The sequence below is a fragment of the Podarcis erhardii genome, assembly GCF_964252035.2.
Source record: "Podarcis erhardii genome assembly, chromosome: 3".
In the NCBI taxonomy this organism is placed as follows: Eukaryota; Metazoa; Chordata; class Lepidosauria; order Squamata; family Lacertidae; genus Podarcis; species Podarcis erhardii.
In genome coordinates, this window is record NC_138507.1 from 122,982,460 (window position 1) to 123,006,395 (window position 23,936).

At 48.6% G+C, this 23,936-nt stretch overlaps 1 protein-coding gene and 1 long non-coding RNA gene across 2 annotated transcripts in view; both read left to right on the forward strand.

Moving 5' to 3' along the window:
• CIMIP2C (ciliary microtubule inner protein 2C) overlaps window positions 1-23,936 on the forward strand; it is a 30,549-nt gene that overhangs the window by 1,942 nt on the left and 4,671 nt on the right. The window contains exons 2-3 of the mRNA XM_081855060.1: window positions 2,101-2,374; window positions 8,483-8,595. Of these exons, the coding sequence (XP_081711186.1) occupies window positions 2,101-2,374; window positions 8,483-8,595 (387 nt within the window). The remainder of the gene's footprint in view (window positions 1-2,100; window positions 2,375-8,482; window positions 8,596-23,936) is intronic.
• Window positions 12,652-13,769, forward strand: LOC309338089. The gene is made up of 2 exons (XR_014154689.1): window positions 12,652-12,902; window positions 13,165-13,769. It is a non-coding gene; the product is annotated as an uncharacterized lncRNA (long non-coding RNA).

The following is a 23,936-nucleotide window of genomic DNA, read 5'->3' on the forward strand; positions in this document are numbered from 1 at the left end:
AACTCGCAAGACATTTTCGTCTTGCAAAGCAAGCCCATAGGGAAATTCATTTTGCGAAGCGACTCCAAAATGGAAAACCCTTTCGTCTAGCAGGTTTTCCGTCTTGCGGGGCGTTCGTCTTGCGGGGCACCACTGTATATACAAAGGTGCCTGGCGTGCTCTGGTCCAGGGGGTCACGAAGAGTCGGACACAACTAAACGACTAAACAACAATATAGAAATATAGAAAGGAGCAAACCAGTGATATTTTAGGGAGCAGGCTAGCAGGCGGAGCCCATGACTTACATCCTAGGAGCCGACACAACACAAAACACGGTTGCTGTATGTAGGTTTTATTTTATTTGGTTTTTATCTTATATTTTGGAAATGTACAGGGAAGTCCTGCACTGCCACCCTCTCCTTGGCCTCCTTTGTGGGGTCCAAAGGAAAGGTCCTCCTGCAAGATTGGTAGAGGATGAGACTCTTAATCACGGGGTTGTGGGTTCAAGCCCACAACGATCCCTTAATTGCAGGGGGTTGGACTAGATGGCCCTTGGGGGTCCCTTCCGACTCTACCATTCTATGATTTTGTGATTCAAGACATTGGGCACCAGCTTGGCTGCAGGCAGGGCGTTTTTTCAGCTGGACCTCACTGGAACCTCTCAGGTGGGCGCCATTGCCATTCCATGAGAACGAAGGAGGCATTCATGGCAAGATCCGGCACTTCGTTTTTCTATAAAAATAGCACTGGCTGCAGGAGTTGCTGGAAGGAAGCGTACAAGGCACCACTCCAGATTTGTGCAGGGTTCCCTCCTTAGCCTTTTCTCCTCCCGAATATAAGGTTTAGGGTCAAGAGTTTCCTTCTCTGATATGTTACAGATAGGTAGCCGTGTTGGTCTGCCATAGTCAAAACAAAAAATTCCTTCCAGTAGCACCTTAAAGACCAACTAAGTCAGTTCTAGGTATGAGCTTTCGTGTGCATGCACACTTCTTCAGATACACTGAAACAGAAGTCACCAGACCCTTCTATATAGTGAGAAGGTGGGGAGGGGTATTACTCAGAAGGGTGGTGGGATTGGGTGATTGGCAGATAGCTGTGATGAGCCTGTTGACGACTCTTAACGACTGCAATAGGTCCTACAGGAAAAAGCAAGGGGTGAGAAGGTGAAAAATGGCTTTGTCATGTATAATGAGATAAGAATCCAATGTCTTTGTTCAGACCAGGTCTCTCCATGGTTTTAAGTTTGGTAATAAGTTGCAATTCAGCAGCTTCTCTTTCCAGTCTATTTCTGAAATTCCTTTGTAATAGAACAGCTACTTTGAAATCTTGTCTAGAATGTCCTGGGAGATTGAAGTGTTCTCCTACTAGTTTCTCTGTCTTGTGATTCCTGATGTCAGATTTATGTCCGTTTATCCTTTGGCGTAAGGTTTGGCCTGTTTGTCCAATATAGAGAGCTGAAGGACACTGTTGGCATGTGGACATTCTATATAAGATCTCAAGTAGCTATCTGCCAATCACCCAATCCCACCACCCTTCTGAGTAATACCCCTCCCCACCTTCTCACTATATAGAAGGGTCTGGGGACTTCTGTTTCAGTGTATCTGAAGAAGTGTGCATGCACACGAAAGCTCATACCTAGAACTAACTTAGTTGGTCTTTAAGGTGCTACTGGAAGGAATTTTTTGTCTTCTCTGATATGGGCCCCCTTCCCAGGTTCACGTGCCCCTCCTGCCCCTTGTTTTCCTCTACAGCACATGCAGAAACAATAACATACATATTTTTTTAATAAAGCAATATCTTTTGAGGAGTTCAGCCATTTGGAATATTGGCAACAGCCCCCTTCTGGGTGCACAGCTGTTCTTAGTTTGCCCCTCGTTGCCTCTTCCTTAGGGAGAAAGATCCTTTCCGCAAGTATAGAAATTGCCTGTTACAGCATTGATCTGATTGCGGCGGCGCTTTCTTTCAATTCTGCATCATTACTTGTGGCAATGATTGCAAAGCGCTGCGCTTATTAGGAGAGCTGGGAAAGTGATTTCTCAAAAAAAAAAAAAGATAATGGCAATTGTTTGGGCTCTTCTCCCCCAGTTTCGCTCACCTTCCACCTTTCCCCTCCACCTCCAGGTATCGCGGCCATGTCCCCAACGTGGCCTTTTCCTTTGGGGATACCTATGGCAACACCACTATGAAGTACTTCCAAGATTTCCGAAGTGCCGCCATGGAAACCTGCGGCAGCCCCTACAGCAAAGGGGGACAGTTCCCCACCCTCTTCTCTCCTGACCCCGGCCTGGTGATTGGGGCAAGGGCCAGGGGGTGGGACCGCTGGTTGCACACCCCCAACTACACTCGCTTCAATTTGGACATCAACCGCACAGCGGAACTGAAGGAGTTCTACAAGGTAAGGCAGGAGGTCTGGACTCCGTCACCCCATGTAGCCATTGAACCCACACCGGAATCTATGAGGATCACAGAAGGAGGGGGTCAGGCTGTGCCTTGGCCAAAGGCCAGGTGGAACAGCTCTGTCTTGCAGGCCCTGCGAAAATTGTCAAGTCCCGTAGGGCCTAGTCTCTTATGAGAGCACGTTCCACCAGATCGGGGCTACGGCCGAAAAAGCCCTGGCTCTGGTTGAGGCCAGCCTAACCACCCTGTGGCCTGGGACCTTCAAGATGTTTTTGTTTGAAGACCGTAAGGTCCTCTGTGGGACATACCAGGAGAGGCGGTCCCGTAGGTACGAGGGTCCTAGGCCGTATAGGGCTTTAAAGGTTAAAACCAGCACCTTAAACCTGATCCTGTACTCCACCGGGAGCCTGTGCAGCTGGTATAGGACTGGGTGAATGTGATCTCGCAGCGAGGATCCCGTAAGGAGTCTTGCCGTGGCATTCTGCACCCGCTGGAGTTTCTGGGTCAGTCTCAAGGGCAGCCCCACGTAGAGCGAGTTACAATAATCCAGTTTGGAGGTGACCGTTGCGTGGATCACGGTGGCTAGGTCAGGGCGAGAGAGGTAAGGAGCCAACTGCTTTGCTTGGCGGAGATGAAAAAATGCCGCCTTTGTTATAGCTGCAATCTGCGCCTCCATGGAGAGGGAGGTGTCGAAGACTACACCCAAATTCTTAATGGACGGTACTGGCACTAATTGAGCCCCCACAAGAGATAGTAGTTGCTCTCCCAATCCTATATCGTCCCGACCCAGCCAAAGGACATCTGTCTTCGAAGGATTTAACTTCAACCGGCTCCCACGTAACCATCCAGCCACAGCTTCCAAACATCTGATCAGTGCGTCTGGGGCCGAGTCAGAAGAGTGACTAGTGGGGTGCCACAGGGTTCTGTCTTGGGCCCGGTCTTATTCAACATCTTTATCAACGACTTGGATGATGGACTCAAGGGCATCCTGATCAAACTTGCAGATGACACCAAACTGGGAGGGGTGGCTAACACGCCAGAGGACAGGATCACACTTCAAAACGACCTTGACAGATTAGATAACTGGGCCAAAACAAACAAGATGAATTTTACCAGGGAGAAATGTAAAGTATTGCACTTGGGCAAAAAAAATGAGAGGCACAAATACAAGATGGGTGACACCTGGCTTGAGAGCAGTACATGTGAAAAGGATCTAGGAGTCTTGGTTGACCACAAACTTGACATGAGCCAACAGTGTGACACGGCAGCTAAAATCGCCAATGCAATTCTGGGCTGCACCAATAGGAATATAGCATCTAGATCAAGGGAAGTAATAGTGCCACTGTATTCTGCTCTGGTCAGACCTCACCTGGAGTACTGTGTCCAGTTCTGGGCACCACAGTTCAAGAAGGACACTGACAAACTGGAACGTGTCCAGAGGAGGGCAACCAAAATGGTCAAAGGCCTGGAAACGATGCCTTATGAGGAACGGCTAAGGGAGCTGGGCATGTTTAGCGTGGAGAAGAGGAGGTTAAGGGGTGATATGATAGCCATGTTCAAATATATAAAAGGATGTCACCTAGAGGAGGGAGAAAGGTTGTTTTCTGCTGCTCCAGAGAAGCGGACACGGAGCAATGGCTCCAAACTACAAGAAAGAAGATTCCACCTAAACATTAGGAGGAACTTCCTGACAGTAAGAGCTGTTCGACAGTGGAATTTGCTGCCCAGGAGTGTGGTGGAGTCTCCTTCTTTGGAGGTCTTTAAGCAGAGGCTTGACAACCATATGTCAGGAGTGCTCTGATGGTGTTTCCTGCTTGGCAGGGGGTTGGACTCGATGGCCCTTGTGGTCTCTTCCAACTCTATGATTCTATGATTCTAGGATGGCCATCCATCAACAGATAGAGTTGGGTGTCATCAGCATACTGATTGCAGCCCAACCCAAAACATATCCCCATGGAACCCCTGATAAGCGTCCGAGAGATTTCTCCTCAGGGTCCCCTGCAAACTCACTTTGCAAACACCGTGACCAGCTGATCCACTGCTTAAGAATGGAAGAAGAGCCCCGCTGGATCAAGCCCAGGACCCACCCAGGCCAGCATCCTCTTTGCCATTGGCATCCCCCTGGAGGCCAACAAGCCACCCTCCCTGGCTATGGGCTCATCCACACTTTTGCCCTGCGCTTTCTAGGCACATGTCTGCGCTTTAAAGATCTGTCTCCAAGCACTTGTTTTTGTGTGTTTTTTGCCCCGGCACCCTCCCCGCAAAAACCCGTTCTTTAACGCTGCACCGAAACAAGCGGCAATTCGGAATTTTCTGCAGGTTGCTGTTTGCTCAGATTCAGCAGCGAAGAGTGGGTTTTCATGGGGAAAACACGGGGGCATTTTTTTTTTTCTGTTAAAAGGTGCTTTAAAGCGCACACTTGTGGCTAGAGAAACGCAACCCAGAAAGCAGTCCCGCTGAGCCCTCTCTCTTGCTTGCTGCTGCTTGTTGCTTCATGTTTGCAAAGGAATCAACAGCAACAGAAGGGCTGCGTCTTGTCTGCAGCGAGCGCGAGGGCATGTGGGTGGTCCTGGTGGATTTGTGGAAAGTCTGCTGGTGGATCGTGCCGCCTTCTGGAATCCAGGAGCCAGACACCCCTCCCTCCCTGCCTGCCTCCCGTGCCAAGCTCAGCTGCGTTATCTCTGTCTCTCGAACCCGGAGCAGAGTCTCTTTCTCCTTTCCCCAGCGTTAAGCAAGTCCACAGCAGTTACGCAAGCTATAAATAATCAAGAGTGGGTAGCCAGAATTAATGAGCTGAGAACAGACACTATTTATTCAGATCCTCCTTTTATTTGTTGGAGCTGGTCGGGATAGGTGGGTGGGGAAGTGGATCCAGCCAGGCTGGACCAGAACTTTATTTCCACACAGTCCTCATGTCACAACGACCTCATTGCACAGTTTGGGAGTGATGGTCTCTACTCCTGCTCAGCATCCGGGATGAACAATTAAATGGGGCCTTGGAAAGCTGTGATTTTGACTAGAGCAGGTAGGGGTGCTTTCCTTGCAGGCTGTATCTCCTTCCCCCAATCACCCAGTGCCAGATTTACGTATAAGCTAAACAAGCTATAGCTTAGGGCCCCACTTTCTTGGCCCCCCCCAAAAAAAATTAAAGGGAAAAAACACCTAGATGTGCATTTCCAAAATATAAGATAAGTTCAACAATTACTTTGATAAAATACATATTTTGTTATGTGCAAGTGGCTTTAGATAACTATTAGGTCCATATCTTACCATATAGCATACAGTGATACCTCTGGATGCGAATGGGATCCATTCCGGAGCCCCGTTCGCATCCAGAAGCGAATGCAACCCGCATATGTGCATGCGCGGGTCGTGATTTGCTGCTTCTGCACGTGACGTCATTTTGACCGTCTGCGCATGCGCGAGCTGCAAAACCCAGAAGTAACGCTCTCCGTTACTTCCGGGTCGCTGCAGCGCGCAACCCAAAAATACTTATCCTGAAGCTACTTCAACCCGAGGTATGACTGTATATTCAACACAAAAAACAATGGCAATTTGTTGTTGGCAAAGGAGAGCTGGACATACAAAGGGCCCCATTACCTTCAGGAGCTTAGGGCCTCATCCAGCCTCAATCCGGCCCTGCAATCACCGCTCCCTGAGCTGCTGCTTCCCCTTGAAGCGTTTTTGCATATCTACCCATTTGTAGCCGAGACCTGCTTTTCAAGGGTGCCCCCTCGCCTTTTCCCTTAACCCCCCCAACCCTTTTTTTGCAGAATTACAGGTGGTGGTCATCAAAAATTCCCATGTCCGCTTTACCTTTCTGATGTGCAGAGTATCCCAGTGTACTGTTAGGAGTTTGAAGGGGGAAAGCAGGCTGTATGCTGAGCCAGGCCAGCTTCCTAATGAGGTGATTGCCTGGGTGATGGGCCATTAAGGGGAACAAAGGAAAGAGGCTCTGTGCAAGACAGCAAATGGGTGGCCACTTGCAGTTAGTTAGAAGGACAAAGCCAGGGTTCAGAGTTGCAGTGGTGAGGGGGAAACAGCAAGTTGGAGAGAGTGTCCAGTATATCTGAAGGAGCATCTCCACCCCCATCATTCTGCCCGGACACTGAGGTCCAGCTCCGAGGGCCTTCTGGCGGTTCCCTCCCTGCGAGAAGCCAAGTTACAGGGAACCAGGCAGAGGGCCTTCTCGGTGGTGGCACCTGCCCTGTGGAACGCCCTCCCATCAGATGTCAAAGAGATAAACAACTACCAGACTTTTAGAAGACATCTGAAGGCAGCCCTGTTTCGGGAAGTTTTCAATGTTTCATGTATTACAGTATTTTAATATTTTGTTGGAAGCAGCCCAGAGTGCCTGGGGAAGCCTAGACAGATGGGTATAAATAAATAAATTATTATTATTATCGTGTCAGAGCAACGTTTGAATCCAAGGCCTCAGCTATGAGAGAGACAAGACATTTTTGGGGTGTTAATGCTGTGAGCCCCTCCATCGTAGGCTCAGGTTGTTGTTGTTTAGTCGTTTAGTCGTGTCCGCCTCTTCGTGACCCCCTGGACCAGAGCACACCAGGCCCTCCTGTCTTCCACTGCCTCCCGCAGTTTGGTCAGACTCATGCTGGTAGCTTCGAGAACACTGTCCCACCATCTCGTCCTCTGTCGTCCCCTTCTCCTTGTGCCCTCCATCTTTCCCAACACCAGGGTCTTTTCCAGGGAGTCTTCTCTTCTCGTGAGGTGGCCAGAGTCTTGGAGCCTCAGCTTCAGGATCTGTCCTTCCAGTGAGCACTCAGGGCTGATTTCCTTCAGAATGGAGAGGTTTGATCTTCAGTCCGTGGGACTCTCAAGAGTCTCCTCAGGTTGTAGTTATGTGCAAATAAACCATAGATCCTAAAGGCACCAAAGTCTCCGCTAAGCCTCATTCCAAAAGGAATCACAAACCCCTGGAATCTCACGCCGCTCGGAGCCTGGGGTGGCGTGCAACTGCACGTTCCCTATTCTGCTTCAGTCGCTCACCTGCTTCACATTTCCCTCCCTTGTGCGCACAAATCCATTTACGCCATCCACCTGAAATGCAGTGCTGATTCCTTCTCTTTCTCTCACACACTCCCTAACAGCTCTGTAGCACTCAAGGGTGCCAGCAGGTTTTTTCACAACTTCAAAGCCACCAGAATGCCCACTAACACATCAGCTGCTGAGACAATAGTTGAACAGGTCTCATTTCTGCCTGCTGAAGCCAAATGCTCACAACCGATTGCAGAGGAAACTTCAAAAGACCACAGAGGGTGTTTCCAGCAGCCTTTCCCCCTTTTGTACAGCAAATCAGAAAACATCTGGTTGTTCCTTTGATTTTAATGCATCTGCATGCTCCTGTGTTTTAACGGACTATCTCATTTGTCCGTGACGCGGCGGATTATGCAAAGCTGGCTTTGCCTGCGGGAAAAGATGGGGGAGCAGGAAGGAAGCAAACCTTGCTGTCTATTTGATGCACACCTAGCCTAAAAAGAGGACCACCTGTCTGCTGGCCGACAGACTAAACATTAGGAATAACTTCCTGACAGTAAGAGCTGTTTGACAGTGGAATTTGCTGCCAAGGAGTGTGGTGGAGTCTCCTTCTTTGGAGGTCTTTAAGCAGAGGCTTGACGACCATATGTCAGGAGTGCTCTGATGGTGTTTCCTGCTTGGCAGGGGGTTGGACTCGATGGCCCTTGTGGTCTCTTCCAACTCTATGATTCTATGATTCTATGATTCTATGACTACCCGGTGCCACCCGTGTCCTGACTGACCACAGGCACATCGCTCAGAAGCACCCATCACAGCCCACCGGTCTTGGATCTGGCTGCCTGGAATAAGCAAAGAAGGATAGTTTCCACTGAAATGAGGCTGCATTGTAATGTTTTAATGTTGTATTTTAATCTCAATTTTTAAGCTGCATTTCAATCAATTTTTCTTATATTTGGTGTTAGCCGCCCTGAGCCCAGTCTTGGCTGGGGAGGGTGGGGTATAAATAACATTTTTATTATAATTGTTATTGTTATTATTATCCTGGTGGCAGCTTAATTCAGTCTCTCGCCTGTGGCCTGATCCTTATAACCTGTTGGTGTTTCACCTGCAGCTTTCTCAGATGCATCGCGAGCATTACATGGACAAGACCGGGACGGTGCACCGCGTTCCGTATTTCGTGATCCCCGTGAAGGAGAAGGACAAGTACCCTCACCCTCTCGACCTGTGAGTCTAGTGGGCAAGAATCGGGGTGGCTTGGGGAGGCCTCTGTTTACCTCCATACGCTCATATAAGGGAACCCTTTTGCGTAGCTCAGGTGATTTCCTTTGGAAACAAAGGGGTGTTCTATGTTCACATACGACCTAACTTCCACTGAAACAAACTGGGGTTTCTCAGAGGACGTAAACGGCGTCATGGAATTCTACTCATTAGTGATCCAGAACAGAACTCTGGTGCGTAGTTAGCAGAGCCAAAACTTAATAACATTGCAGGATTCCCCAAAAATAGACCAGAGGCCATTGTATTTCATCCAGCAGAGCTTTGCTGCTACTGAAGGCAATAATGGTCACAAATCCAATACGTTCAGGATTGGCACTGTCCATAAGAAATCTGGTTGCAGCACTTAAATTTACAATAACTTATAATAAGTCTAAACCATAACGCTAAGCATACTATGTACAGAACACCACATCAGAAAGGGGGGGGGGGGGAGAGAGAAACCCAGGCTCCTTCTGGCCTCACTATAGTAGTACCTCTGGTTGAGAACAGGATCCGTTCCAGAGGCCCGTTCTCAACATGAAAAGAGCGCAACCCGCAGCGGCGCATCTGTGCATGCGCGAGTTGTGATTCGCCACTTCTGCTCATGCAAGTGATGTCATTTTGTGCTTCTACATGAGCGGCGAAACCCGGAAGTAACCCTTTCCGGTCGCCGCAGGACATAACCTGAAAGAACGTAACATGAAGCGGATGTAACCAGAGGTATGACTGTATTATAGTCAGCATGGCCTTGGCTGAAGAGATAGCAGGACCAGTTAAATGCAGCTGTACTCATCTTCTCAGAAGAAATAACCCAAATGTCAGGAACCTTCTTGTTTCTTTCACACAGAGAAGCTTCCAGAACCCTCTTGAATCAATTAGAATAGGAAAGATCTCTACACATCAGATCCGTACTTTCTGCACTAAGAAATGCAAACCGACAGATCAGCAAAAGACCTTCAGGGCTGGCCCAGAAGGTCAGACCTTCAGGGCTGGCCCAGAAGAACCCTGTAGTCTTACTGAACCTCTTTCACAAAAGGATCCTTCCGGCTGAGATCAGCTGGAAGCAGGCACTCCTTACCCCCCCCCCCCGGCACTGCTTAATACACCTGCAAATGTCTGGTTCGAATCCTGCCACCTCTCATAGAAGGAAACTCATTGAGAGGCTTTCAAGTGTGGGGAGGAAGTGACAGGGGTCCCTATTTTCATTTTGGAAGCGGGTTGTTTTGTTCCATTTCATTCTTTGCTGTTCTTGTTTGGAATGTAATTTTGCTCTTTGTTTCGCCATAGGTCTTGATCCCTCTTAGCTCTTTTCAAAATGCAAAACGTCCTACGGCCCTCCCGCCCACCCTGAATTCTTCCCTCTGCTCTCCAGGAAGACCCTCCCCTTCTCCCCACATCTCCTGTCCTCCCTCGAGGTTGCTGCTTAACCCTGGTCTGGATCTCTCCAACAGAGAAATGGCGGCTTTCCATCAGTGGTGGATGAAGCAACCTGGGGCTTCCCGGAGATGTTTACGCTTGGAAACCATTGGGGGGGGCAATCTGTGCGCCTGTGTGAGTGTGTGTAAGAAAGAGAGGCAGATTAATTAGGAGAAGAGAAGGCTGATAAAAAAAAATAGTGTGTAAAGATTTGCATAGGGGCAGGGCGGATAGGAGTGCAGCCTGGAACACAGGATCTGTCTGGAGAGAGCTAGCAGGAAATCACACCGTTCCAGTGGGAGTTAGCTCTTTATTAGCAAGGACATGATCTGACTTGGCTGAGTGACAGGCCTACTGAGCATAGGAGCTCCTCCCTGGTAGGTCTTTCCCCATGGATCAGTTGCCAAGGCTGAAAGTCCCTGTCCTCTCCAGGGTTTCCCCCAAGCAATCGGAGACTGTGCCTGTGTGAAGCTGACTTCTCCGCCCTCTTCATACCGCTTCTGGTTCTGGGAGAGAAGCGGGAAGGGGAGCTTGTCGCAGCAGGAGGGGGAGACCCCCGCGACTCTTCACCAGCCTGACTCATCTCTGCTTCTTGGCCTCCCTCTTCTGCTTCATCTTCTGTCTCTGATTCCGGACTTCTGTCTGCCACAGACTCTCCCAGCTCACTAAGCCCTGTTGCCTCTCCAGCTTCCAACGCCTCCTCTTCCAGCCTTCTCCTCCTTCTCCCTCTAACTACCCATCATTTCCCAGCTGATTCCTCCAACTGTTCCTCCGCATCCAACCAATCCATGACAGAATCATAGAATTGTAGAGTTAGAAAGGACCTCCAGAGGCCATCTAGTCCAACCCCCTGCAGTGCAGGATTCGCAACCAAAGCATCTGTATGAAGCTACGTTACTGGGCCATCATCTCAGCTACATCTCCTCCGACAGGCAGCAGTCCTCCAGGGTCTTGGGCAGGGCAAAATCTCTCCTAAGCCCTCTGGGGCCTTCTGCATGTCTTCTGTCCCTGAGCTGAGATCCTTTGCCTCTGCATCTTGTGCCACGTATTCAAGCATCATGATCCAGGCTCACCGACCTAGAATAACTCCATCCTCTTGGTTCTGTGCACACAATAATTGAAGCAGAATGGGATTCCCCTTTCGCCAAAGCAGTGAACTTAAACTGAGAAATCCCACCTCTCACCCTGTGCTTAAAAGGTGTTAATGGACGGCGCTGTAGGTTAAACCACTGAGCCTAGGGCTTGCCGATCAGAAGGTTGGCGGTTCAAATCCCCGTGATGGGGTGAGCTCCCGTTGCTCGGTCCCTGCTCCTGCCAACCTAGCAGTTCGAAAGCACATCAAAGTGCAAGTAGATAAATAGGTACCACTCCGGCAGGAAGGTAAAGGGCGTTTCCATGCACTGCTCTGGTTCGCAAGAAGCAGCTTAGTCATGCTGGCCACATGACCTGGAAGCTGTACGCTGGCTCCCTCGGCCAATAATGCGAGATGAGCGCTGCAACCCCAGAGTCGGTCATGACTGGACCTAATGGTCAGGGGTCCCTTTACCTTTAACTCACCTTACTTGATCTTAAGTAGGTGGCCTTTTAGATTAAAATGGGCCAGCTCATGGGTTCTAGCTCAGCTCCCTCAACATACAGTGCTGGCTTTCCTGAAAAACTTTCAGACACTTTTATTTTATTCACACACAAACACACCATTTAAATGCCCCCACATTTAATCCCTTGAGCTCAGAGGGTGTTGGATCTGTAGTTCTGGCGCTTGTCCAGGGTCCGTGTTTCCTTTGGAATGAGGAACAGCAGAGACTGTAGGATATATAGTTATCTCCCGCTTGGGCTACTGCAATGCGCTTTACGTCGGGCTACCTTAGAAGGTGACCCGGAAACTACAACTAATCCAGAATGCGGCAGCTATACTGATGACTGGGAGCGGCCACCAAGACCATATAACACCGGTCCCAAAAGACCTACATTGGCTCCCAGTACGTTTCCGAGCACAATTCAAAGTGTTGGTGCTGACCTTGAAAGCCCTAAATGGCCTCGGTCCGTTTAGAAGGAGGAGAAGGCTGGAAGAGGAGGTGTTGGAGTGTCTCCACCCCAGACACTGAGGTCCAGCACCAAGGGCCTTCTGGCGGTTCCCTCCCTGCGAGAAGCAAAGCTACACAGAACCAGGCAGAGGGCCTTCTCGGTAGTGGCACCCGCCCTGTGGAACGCCCTCCCATCAGATGTCAAAGAGATAAACAACTACCTGACATTTAGAAGACATCTGAAGGCAGCCCTGTTCAGGGAAGCTTTTAACATGCGACATTTTAATGTATTTTTAATCTTTGTTGGAAGCTGCCCAGAGTGGCTGGGGAGACCCAGCCAAATGGGCAGGGTACAAATAATAAATTATTATTATTATGTTTATTTTCAAATGTATACAACCCAAGCATACGATGGAAGGGCCCCAGACTTGCTTCTCCCATGGACACAGCCTTGAGTTCCAGCAGAAATCAAGCACGACTCTGTCTCTCTTGAACTGACTTAGTTGGTCTTTAAGGTGCTACTGGAAGGAATTTTTTTGTTTTGACTATGGCAGACCAACACGGCTACCTATCTGTATCTGTCTCTCTTGGTTTGCAGCCTGCTGCTTTGCTTCTCGCTCACATCACTTCAGACCCTCTGCTCTCAACTCTGGCTTCGTCTTTCCAGTGGCTTCACCCATTTGCCATCTTGCATAGAGCTCCTTCCTTTGTTCCACTTGACACCCCATCATCTCACCGGAAAGCTAGCTTGACTTATTCCAGGAATCAGAAGGGAGTCTAGACTTTCAGCCTAACCCGCTGCCCCAGAAACTCATAACACTGTGTTACAGATAGGTAGCCGTGTTGGTCTGCCATGGTCAAAACAAAATAAAAAAATTCCTTCCAGTAGCACCTTAAAGACCAACTGAGTTAGTTCTAGGTATGAGCTTTCGTGTGCATGCACACTTCTTCAGATACACATCTGAAGAAGTGTGTATCTGAAGAAGTGTGCATGCACACGAAAGCTCATACCTAGAACTAACTCAGTTGGTCTTTAAGGTGCTACTGGAAGGAATTTTTTTATTTTGTTTTGATCATAACACTGTGGTTCTGGGAGTCCCGCACTTTCTCATCTTGCTTCTGTTTGCAGCAGGGAACAGGGGCTTCTCTCCCCCCACACAATCAACTTCGTTTTGAGATGCCTCTAGGCCACCCCTAGAAAATGTAGTTCAGCTCTCGGCTGTTTGCTGTGCTCGAATGCATCGTTTGAAGGCAGCATTTACGGTTTTTATTGCAATTGTATCTTTGTAATTCATTGTGAATGTAATCTGATTTAAATTACGGTGTGGTTTTGTTGTACCCACCGAGAGTGGGCGGGCGAACAGTTGTAGGAGAACAGCCGTAGGTGGTGTGCAAGTCTTTTGAGTTAGCAAGTAAATATCCCCTGGTCGATATGAAGAAATGTCCACGCCTCTTTGATGAGGCTTCTTGCTCTCAGGACACTCTCCTCATTTGTATTTGTCGTGCATTCCTCTCTGAGACGATAGTCTGTTTCCTGAACCCTCATGCATGTCATTTTCATTCATAACCTGAAGCTGATTCGTGTAAGTGTAAAAGAATTACAAAAGCCTGTTTGAAAATCCATTCCCCCTTCTGCTCCTGGCTTATCTCCTTGCACTGCTTTGAATAAAGCTCACCAGCCTTTGCCAGCAACGCCTTCCATCTCTCTGTGTGTCCTTATTTAAGGAGGGCGGCCTGAAAAGATGAGGTGGGGAGCTATCCTGCGCGAATGGCAAAACAAGCAGTGAAGACCTCTGGCCTTGGCGCTTGCCTTGAGCCTACGGCGTTCCCCATGTGATAAATGCTCTGTAAAAGTGGCCTTTGTCCTCCAAGATGCTGTGCACTTCTTCACTCAGCGCATAGTGGAACAGTGGAACTCTCTGCCACAGGAGACAGTGATGGCCACTGTTATGTACTGAGTTGAATAGGATCCAAAATGCAGCAGTCTGATTGGTCCTAGAACAATAGGACCCAGATTGCAGCCGTCTGATTGGTCCTAGAACAATAGGATTCAGAATGCAGCAGTCTGATTGGTCCTAGAACAATAGGACCCAGAATGCAGCAGTCTGATTGGTCCACAGGAGCCACCCAATCCAGCTCCAGGTGGAAGTGAATCCGCAACCTGATTGGCCTACAGGTGAATCCTGGAATTAGCCAATCACGTGGGGCGCATTGTGTAAATATTGTATATAAAGCAGACATTCGGGGGGGAATTCCATTCCCCCTCACCACTATGAGCTGAATAAAGAGCATGGAATCCACTCTCGACTCCGAGTACAGTATATTTCAGCCACCAACTTAGAAGAATATTAGGCAAATCCATGGAGGAGGAGAGGGCTACCAATGGCTACTACCTTTGATGGCTCTGCTCTGCCTCCACAGTTGCAGACAGCAATGCTTCTGAATCTCAGTTAATAATAATAATAATAATAATAATAATAATAATAATAATAATAATAATTTATTTATTTATACCCTGCCCTCCCCAGCCAAGACCGGGCTCAGGGCGGCTAAAACCAGATATAAAAACAATTAATTGAAATACAACTTAAAAAACAAGATTAAAATACAACATTAAAATGCAGCCTCATTTCAGCAGAAACTCAAAAACTTTTTTGGGGGATGATAACGTCAAGTCTTCACCAAGGCCAACTATCCAGACTGGTCCTACATGGTGTAAAGGTGCCACTTGTCAGAATACAAGTGACTGTGCCAAGTGCACTTGGCGTCAAGTGTCAGGGAGGCCTGCTGACTTGAAGTCCCCCTTCTTCAGCAAATAAAGGCAAGCAGCCGAGGCCTCTGAGTCAGGTGCACTTATGGAAGATGGAGTGGGTGCTTCTCGTCGCTGTCGGTGCCTCGATGTGCAGCAGGTCAGCTCTGAGTGTTCCAGGACCCGCCCTTGGCAAACACCTGCACCATTCACTGACCGGCGCATGGCTTTCTGTACTTTGTGCTCCGACACCAAAGCCTTTGGCCTGGCAGATGGCAGGCAGGGGTCTCTCTCGGCCTTGGAAAGACAAACCGGGAAGGCTTCGTAGCCCAGGGCTTGTGGGTTGCCAGCGATGTTGGGATGTGTCCGGGGAGACGGGGGCATTTGGCAGGCCCCCAGCTGGCTCCAGCCACCGGCCGGCAGTCGGGCGAACTCCGGTTCAGCATCACTCAGCGACACAAGCCTCAGAGATGTTTAGAGAACTGGCACATGCTAATCAGCAGAATGAGTAACTTCTCACAATGGAAGTGGCCCGTAAAGAAGGCTGATCGCCGAAGAATGGATGCTTTTGAATTCTGGTGCTGGAGGAGACTCTTGAGAGTCCCATGGACTGCAAGAAGATCAAACCTCTCCATTCTTAAGGAAATCAACCCTGAGTGCTCACTGGAAGGACAGATCCTGAAGCTGAGGCTCCAAGACTTTGGCCACCTCAGGAGAAGAGAAGACTCCCTGGAAAAGACCCTGATGTTGGGAAAGATTGAGGGCACAAGGAGAAGGGGACGACAAAGGACGAGATGGTTGGATAGTGTTCTCGAAGCTACCAGCATCAGTCTGACCAAACTGCGGGAGGCGGTGGAAGACAGGAGTGCCTGGCGTGCTCTGGTCCAGGGGGTCACAAAGAGTTGGACACGACTAAGCGACTAAACAACAATCAGTGGAGTGAGTAACTTCTCACAACGGCAGTGGCAGACAGAGACACGTGTAAGCATTATTTACAGGCGTGTATTCAGCAAGTATTCACGGGTGGCGCTGTGGATTAAACCACAGAGCCCAGGGCTTCCCGATCAGGTCGGTGGTTCGAATCCCCATGACGGGGTGAGCTCCTGTTGCCCGGTCCCTGCTCCTGCCAACCTAGCAGTTTGAAAGCACAAAGTGCAAGTAGATAAATAGGTACCGCTCTGGCGGGAAGGTAAACGGCATTTCCGTGCGCTGCTCTGGTTCGCCAGAATCAGCTTAGTCATGCTGGCCACATGACCCGGAAGCTGTACGCCGGCTCCCTCGGCCAATAAAGCGAGATGAGCGTTGCAACCCCAGAGTTGTCCGCGACTGGACCTAATGGTCAGGGGTCCCTTTACCTTTACTATTCAGCATAGTCCAGGAACAAAGAAAAAACATGTCTGCTTCCCTTCGTGTCCAGCATAACAGCAATAGGGCAAAAGCAATATACAAACGGAAGTTCCCAGCAAGCCTGTGCTGTAAGTAAACAGGCATGTGACACACAACAGTCTTGCATGTTCCTTTTAAGGTGGAACAGAACTATATCCTAACAGAAACAAAGCCTATTGCCTTGGGTGCAAGGAGACGGTTATTGGAGTGCAGTGACAAAGATTAAGAACATCAGAAGAGTCCTGCTGCTGGATCAGGCCAGAGGGAGCCCACCTAGTCCAGCCTCCTGTTCTTAAAGTGGCCAGGTAGATGCCCCAAAGCAGGGAACATGAAAGAAGGATTCCAGCAACTGGCCTTGCCGCCTTTAACTTTGGAGGCAAAGCAGAGCCATTGTGGCTAGGAACCATTGAAAGCTTTCTCCTCCGTGAATTTGTCCTCTTTGAAAGCCATGCAGGTTGGTGGCCATCACTCCCTCCTGAGGCAGGGAGTCCCATAGGTTATGTGTTGCTTGAAGAAGTCCTTCAATTTATCCGTTCTCAATCTCCCAACATTCAGCTTCACGAGTTCTAGTGTTAAGAGAGAGGGAGGAAAAACCTCTCTGGGTTGTTGATCTGACTGAGGATTGTCAACCTGGACCCTGAGATCATCTTCTGAGGCCCTTCTTTGTGTGCCTCTTCCACAAGAGCTCCAGAGTGTGGCAAAAATGCTCCTCTCCATCCAGGCCTTTGGCTGGTTGACATCCGGTGCCCTTTTATATGTGTTGTGGCTATTGGTTTGTCTCTGTTCTTATTTCTTATCGTGTATTTTTGTGTTTTCTATATTGTAATTTTATGCCATGAACTGCCCTGAGATCTATGGGTATATGGCGGTATGCAAGACAGCATCTTAAAAAGCAGAGGCATCACGTTGCCGACAAAGGTCCGTATAGTTAAAGCTATGGCTTTCCCAGTCGTGATGTATGGAAGTGAGAGCTGGACCATAAAGAAGGCTGATCGCTGAAGAATGAATGCTTTTGAATTCTGGTGCTGGAGGAGACTCATGAGAGTCCCAGGGACTGCAAGAAGATCAAACCTCTCCATTCTGAAGGAAATCAGCCCTGAGTGCTCACTGGAAGGACAGATCCTGAAGCTGAGACTCCAAGACTTTGGCCACCTCATGAGAAGAGAAGACTCCCTGGAAAAGACCCTGATGTGGGGAAAGATGGAGGGCACAAGGAGAAGGGGATGACAGAGGACGAGATGGTGGGACAGTGTTCTCGAAGCTACGAACATGAGTTTGACCAAACTGTGGGAGGCAGTGGAAGACAGGAGTGCCTGGCGTGCTCTGGTCCAGGGGGTCACGAAGAGTTGGACACGAATAAATGACTAAACAACAACAACAACAACAAATTTGATAAATCATTAAATAATAATAGGAACTCTTATTTCGTATCATGTATTTTTGTGTTTTCTATATCTATATCGCAATTTTATGTCGCGAACGGCTCTGGGATCTACGGGTCTTTGGCGGTATGCAGATTTGATAAATCATTAAATAATAATAGCAACTTTATTTTCTGGCACCACTCCTGTGGCAGCTGCTGGGGGAAACTGAGCAGGGTTCGCTTGTCTCGCTGCTCTGTTGCCACGTTTATGTCACACAGCTGTTGAAGGTATAACAAAACCCTCCCAGACAAAGCACTGGCAATCCTGAACCGAATGACTATGCCGAAACAGCAGACTGGCATGACGAGAGCACGATGTGCCAGTGGCACAAACATTCCTGCTTGTAAACCGCCCCCTGCTCCCAAAAAAGTAATGCCTATTTTATGTGCCTGTCTGGGAGAGCTAAATGGCACATTCAGTATTGCCAGTCAGCCTGCCGTTGCAAAGCGACCTCTCTGGGGCAGGCTGGCATTACTCATGAATGATCAGCTCTCCGAAGCATTTTCTAGGGCACGTCGCTCTGCCAGAGAACATAGGTTACCCTTGTGGATTTGTGCTGGCAGGAAACGAGCTGTGCATTTTTGGGTCTCCGTAATCCGGAGAGGGCAGCGTTTCTCGGGCTTCCGCAGCCGATAGACGTTGCTGTCGTTTTGCCTGCTGTCTCGGGGCGAGGAGATGGGTTCCTCTCGAATGGCAGGCGAGCAAAAGAGGGAAGATCAGAAGAGCCCCGTAGCTGGATGAGGCCAATGGGGGCCCACCTAGCCCAGCATCCTCTTCTCACTCCTGCCAATCAGATGTCTCTGGGAAACCCACAAACAGATTGCAAACACAAGAGCAGAGCTTTTCACTCTCAAAGTTCCCAGTAATGGGGTTTCAGAAGCACTGCTGACTCCAACTTTGGAGACAAAGCAGAGCCATCTTGGTTTGTTGTTGTTGTTGTTTAGTTGTTTAGTTGTTTAGTTGTGTCTGACTCTTCGTCACCCCATGGACACTGGTTTTCCCAGTAGTGATGTATGGAAGTGAGAGCTGGACCATCAAGAAGGCTGATCGCTGAAGAATGGATGCTTTTGAATTCTGGTGCTGGAGGAGACTCTTGAGAGTCCCATGGACTGCAAGAAGATCCAACCTCTCCATTCTGAAGGAAATCAGCCCTGAGTGCTCACTGGAAGGGCAGATCCTGAAGCTGAGGCTCCAATACTTTGGCCACCTCATGAGAAGAGAAGACTCCCTGGAAAAGACCCTGATGCTGGGAAAGATGGAGGGCACAAGGAGAAGGGGACGACGGAGGACGAGATGGTGGGACAGTGTTCTCGAAGCTACCAGCATAAGTTTGACCAAACTGCGGGAGGCAGTGGGAGACAGGAGTGCCTGGCATGCTCTGGTCCAGGGGGTGACGAAGAGGCGGACACGGCTAAACAACTAAACAGGGAAGTGAGCGCCTTTTGAGTTTATTTGTGTGAGTCTTCCAGTGCTGGCTTTGACCACATCGCTTCTCCCTGTGGCCGCTGCTGTGAGAATGACTTCTGGATGCGACCTGCCGATTCGCACTCTGAACCGTCTTGTGCTTCGTGACTGCCCTCTGGTGGTGCAGCGTGGCAGTTCCACCACACTGCGTCCTCGAGGTTTTCTGGAAAAAATAGGAGCTGATGGACACCAGATGGGCAGAAAGCATTTATTAGTGCGCAGTTATGTGTGCCTAGTGACCAGCCTCTGGAGGGGGGCAGCATTGATGCTCCAGCGTGGCTTTGCTTCATCCACCGATTGGTGACGCACAGATCCTGCACATATCACAGAGAATGGCACACGGGTTGGGAGTAGGTAGCAATGTTAATTTATAATTAGGGTGGTGGTTTTGGATTCTGTGCCCCACCCTTCTGTCCGTTATTGTTGAAGGGTGAGCTGTAGATAGTTTTAATTAATTACTTAACCCTTTAAACAGGGCCCATCCATCCAGGCTCCCTTCCTCGGTCACGTTGCCTTAGGATCGTAAGAAGTTGCTTTATACCAGGTCCGACTGTTGGTCCGTCAAGCTGAATATTGTCTACACTGACTGGCAGCTGCTGTTGCCATTTGCCTGTCTTGAAAAACCATGGAGGGAGCCCTGAAGTCAAACGGCTGGCGGATACTCCCGCCTGCAATCGCTGCCCACCAGATGGGGCTCATTCACCTGGGGAAAGCGGCCCATGTAGGAGCAGGAAAACTCTGATCCTAAAGCTCTGCTGCCTTGTGGGATATCTTTGGGAGAAGGGAAGGCTCAAGGGCAAACCCTACAGCAAGGGATGTCCAACCTTTTACCTTTGCGGGGGGGGGGGGGGGAGAGGATCCTGCCCTCTTTCCCCCTCAGCCCGTCCTCCATTCGCACTGTTAAATCTGAGGGCTCCTTGGACAAAAAACAAGGACACCAGCCAGGAATACCAGAGCAAAACAGCAGCCAGTAGTCTTGGTCTTGATTGAAGACAGGACTCCCACCTGCCACCAGGTGAAACAAGATGGAAGCCCCAAACAAAAGAGCCCCCAAACTTTTATTAGCTGCTAATCCTTATGTTACACCCCCCCCCCCAACTACATCTTGGTTACATCATGAAAGGGGAGGTCTGGTGGCAGGAATCTGAGCATCCTGGACCCTGCCCCATGGTTCCCCTTGCCCTCCACTAAGCACCCATCAAGTGGAACAAAAGAAATATTTACATTTCCCTGTTTCCCAGCCAAGTTCATCACACCCTTTTGTCTTCACCTGGGTTTGTTATTTCTGGAATGGCTACCTGTCTGGCACTCAGGTATCAGGATGCCAGGGATTATCCCTCAGGCAGAGGGGCTGCTGAGTACCTGAGTGTCTATAGGAATTTCTGAAGTTTTCCCAGGGATCCGGTACACAGAGACATTGATCAGTGAATTCTTACATTTCTATCGTGCAGCAGAGGCCCTTTGAATAGATAGGAAGAAACTGTGATGAAGTGTTTTGTGGGGACAAATCACAAAAGTCACAAAAGCAATTGTGCTGGTTTTGGTAGTGGGCTGCATGTGCATGAGATCTGCTGGAGGGGCAACCCCCCCCCCAACCTATACATAAATTCCTGCAGCAGTGCATGATCATTAGAATGGAAGATGTAGTTTGCGCTGTGAGGCTGTTTGTTCCTTGATCATTCTTTTGGTGAGCGACTCATTCCTTTTCTCCCTAAAGAAAGCTCAACATTTTAGACCTGCGCTGTAAAAAAGGGTCAACAACTATGACCTGATCACTGCCAGTTTCTTCTTCTGTGAGTAGATCACAGTCTCTCGGGAGTTGGATATCCCTGCCCTACAGAAATCTGGAGCGGAGTCCCTAAGGCTGTTGGATGGCGCCTTGTACGCCTCCTTCCGGCAATTCCTGCAGCCAAGCTGGTGGCAAATGTCTTGTCCTGCTTTCCTTTGGAGCACATCAGCCAGGCCGAGGGGAAGGGGGGGTCTTGCCATCTGGGCAGCCCGGGGAAGTCACTTTAGTGCTGCAACTGCAGCAAAAACAACATGGGAGACAGCAGCTGCAACGTTCTCTGCAGCCACAGCAGGTGCTGTGATTCTCTCTCTTTTTAAAAATAAATAAATATTTATTACTTTTAAAACTTGCAAAAAAGAAAGAGAAGAAAAAAAACAAAAAGAAAAAAAACAAGAAAGGGAAAAAAACAATACAATACAATATATAAACAATACAAAACACAACATTGACACATTAAACTAAACAAAGCAAAAACAATTTAAAAACATACATCATACTGTGCTGTGATTCTCTAGCAGTTTAACTCCTGGGATTGATGTTGGGTTGGAATAAACGACAGAAGAGTAGCAGGTGTCATCTGGGAGGCATCCTCTCGAGCATGTCTCGAGGAGTCTCTTTTATTGAATATTACAGCATTGCCACATATGTGCTTGTTGCTGATTGGTCAACACAAATACAATACAAGGGTTGCATATAGGCATTAATCATCAATAGACCAAAGGCTGGGGAAGGGAACACAGAAATGGGCAGGCGTGAAAGCCTCCTTGTTAAACTATTACTAGTGATTAATATGGCAAAACTTAAACAATTACTTGGTGATTAATATACAGCATTCCTTTGTAAATGTGGTCAACCAAGCACTAAGAACAGGTCAGACTAAGAACGAGTCAGAATGCAATGTTTTCTGATGTGCAGAAACAAAACTTTCCTTCAGATTGCACTCTGTTGTCTCTCGAGACAAATGGACGTGGTATAAATACATTTTTTATTATTAACAAAAGATCCCAGCTGTGCTCTGCAACCTCTCCACTGGCCAGGTTCCACAGAGGGTCTGTCTGCAGGGAATATGTGTCCTTGCACTGCCCTTTCTCCCGTCCGCAGAGGCAAATGCTGACCCCTTTTCTCCACTCTTTTTCTCTAAAATCGAAAAAAAAAAAAGCCTTCTCTGAGCCAGAAGCATTCATGCACAAAGCAGGTTCTGAAAAGCAATTTTCAGGAAAGCAAAACAGATCAGAAAGGCAGCCCCAAACAGTTGTGGCTGTAGGTTTGGATCTATAAGACAAGAAATTGGAATTAAAGGGGCCTGCCTGGACCCCTTTGATTCCATCTGGAAGACACGGTCAGAGTTGGGAAGACGCAAGACATGCGGATCGATACCAGATGAGCGAAGTAAAGGAAAAGGTAGAAGGTGTTTGTTTTTCTCTGGCTGGTGAAATGTGAGCTGATCTTGGGAAATTCGGCTTGTCTGTTTTGTTTATTGGATTTAGTTTGTATTTTGCTTCTTGTTTGGCAAACAGGAAAGAGGGAGAAATTCGGCCCAGTTCACATTTTAACGTGATCCTACCTGTTCCATTCTTTCCAAAACAAGACATGCCCCCAAGATACAGCCATCCTTTGACATTTGCACCCTCCCAATTTTGCAGGGCAGTTCTCCAGCCAAATTATATTATTATTATTATTATTATTATTATTATTATTATTATTATTATTTATTATTATTCATACCCCACCCATCTGGCTGGGTTTCCTCAGCCACTCTGGGTGGCTTCCAACAAAACACTAAAATTCAATAACCTATTAAACATTAAAAGCTTCCCTAAACAGGGATGTCTTCTAAAAGTCTGGTAGTTGTTCTTCTCTTTGACATCTGGTGGGAGGCATTTCCACAGGGCGGGCGCCACCACCTAGAACGCCCTCTGCCTGGTTCCCTGCAACTTGGCTTCTCACAGCGAGGGAACCGCCAGAAGGCCCTCGGAGCTGGACCTCAGTGTCCGGGCAGAATGATGGAGGTGGAGATGCTCCTTCAGGTATACTGGACCGAGGCTGTTTAGGGCTTTTAAGGTCACCACCAACACTTTGAATTGTGCTTGGAAACATACTGGGAGCCAATGTAGGTCTTTCAGGACCGGTGTCATATGGTCTCAGTGGCCGCTCCCAGTCACCAGTCTAGCTGCCACATTCTGGATTAATTGCAGTTTCTGGGTCACCTTCAAAGGTAGCCCCACGTAGAGCACATTGCAGTAGTCCAAGTGGGAGATGACTAGAGCATGCACAGAAGCATATTCGGGGAACGTCCCCCCCGCATAAAGATGTGTATATATTCGCAAAAATAACATACAATAATGCATTTTATTTGGAGAGATCACTTGCACATTGTGCAAAATTACTCCGAAAGACTTGCATGTAAGGAGAAATGCAAGCTTAAATGATAGCAGATGCTTGTGAATACTTTTAAAGATAATCGCAAACTGTGGTGGCAGTGTGAATAATAAATAACAATAATAAATTTTATTTATATCCCACCCTCCCCGGCCGAAGCCGGGCTCAGGGCGGCTAACAACACTAAAACAGTGCAACATTATAAAAACATTATAAAAATTAATTAAAATCAAAATTGATGGCAACCATAAACTAAAATTTTGTAAAGATTGCCAAGGAGGGAGTCAGGCTGCATCCTGACCAAAGGCCGGGTGGAACAGCTCTGTCTTGCAGGCCCTGCGGAAAGATGTCAAGTCCCGCAGGGCCCTAGTCTCTTGTGACAGAGCGTTCCACCAGCTTGGAGCCGCAGCCGAAAAAGCCCTGGCTCTAGTTGAGGCCAGCCTAACCTCTCTGTGGCCTGGGACCTTCCAAGATGTTTTTATTTGAAGACCATAAGTTCCTCTGTGGGGCATACCAGGAGAGGCGGTCCCATAGGTACGAGGGCCCTAGGCCGTATAGGGCTTTGAAGGTTAAAACCAGCACCTTAAACCTGACCCTGTACTCCACCGGGAGCCAGAGCAGCTGGTATAGTACCAGATGAATGTGATCTCGCAGCGAGGATCCCGTAAGGAGTCTCA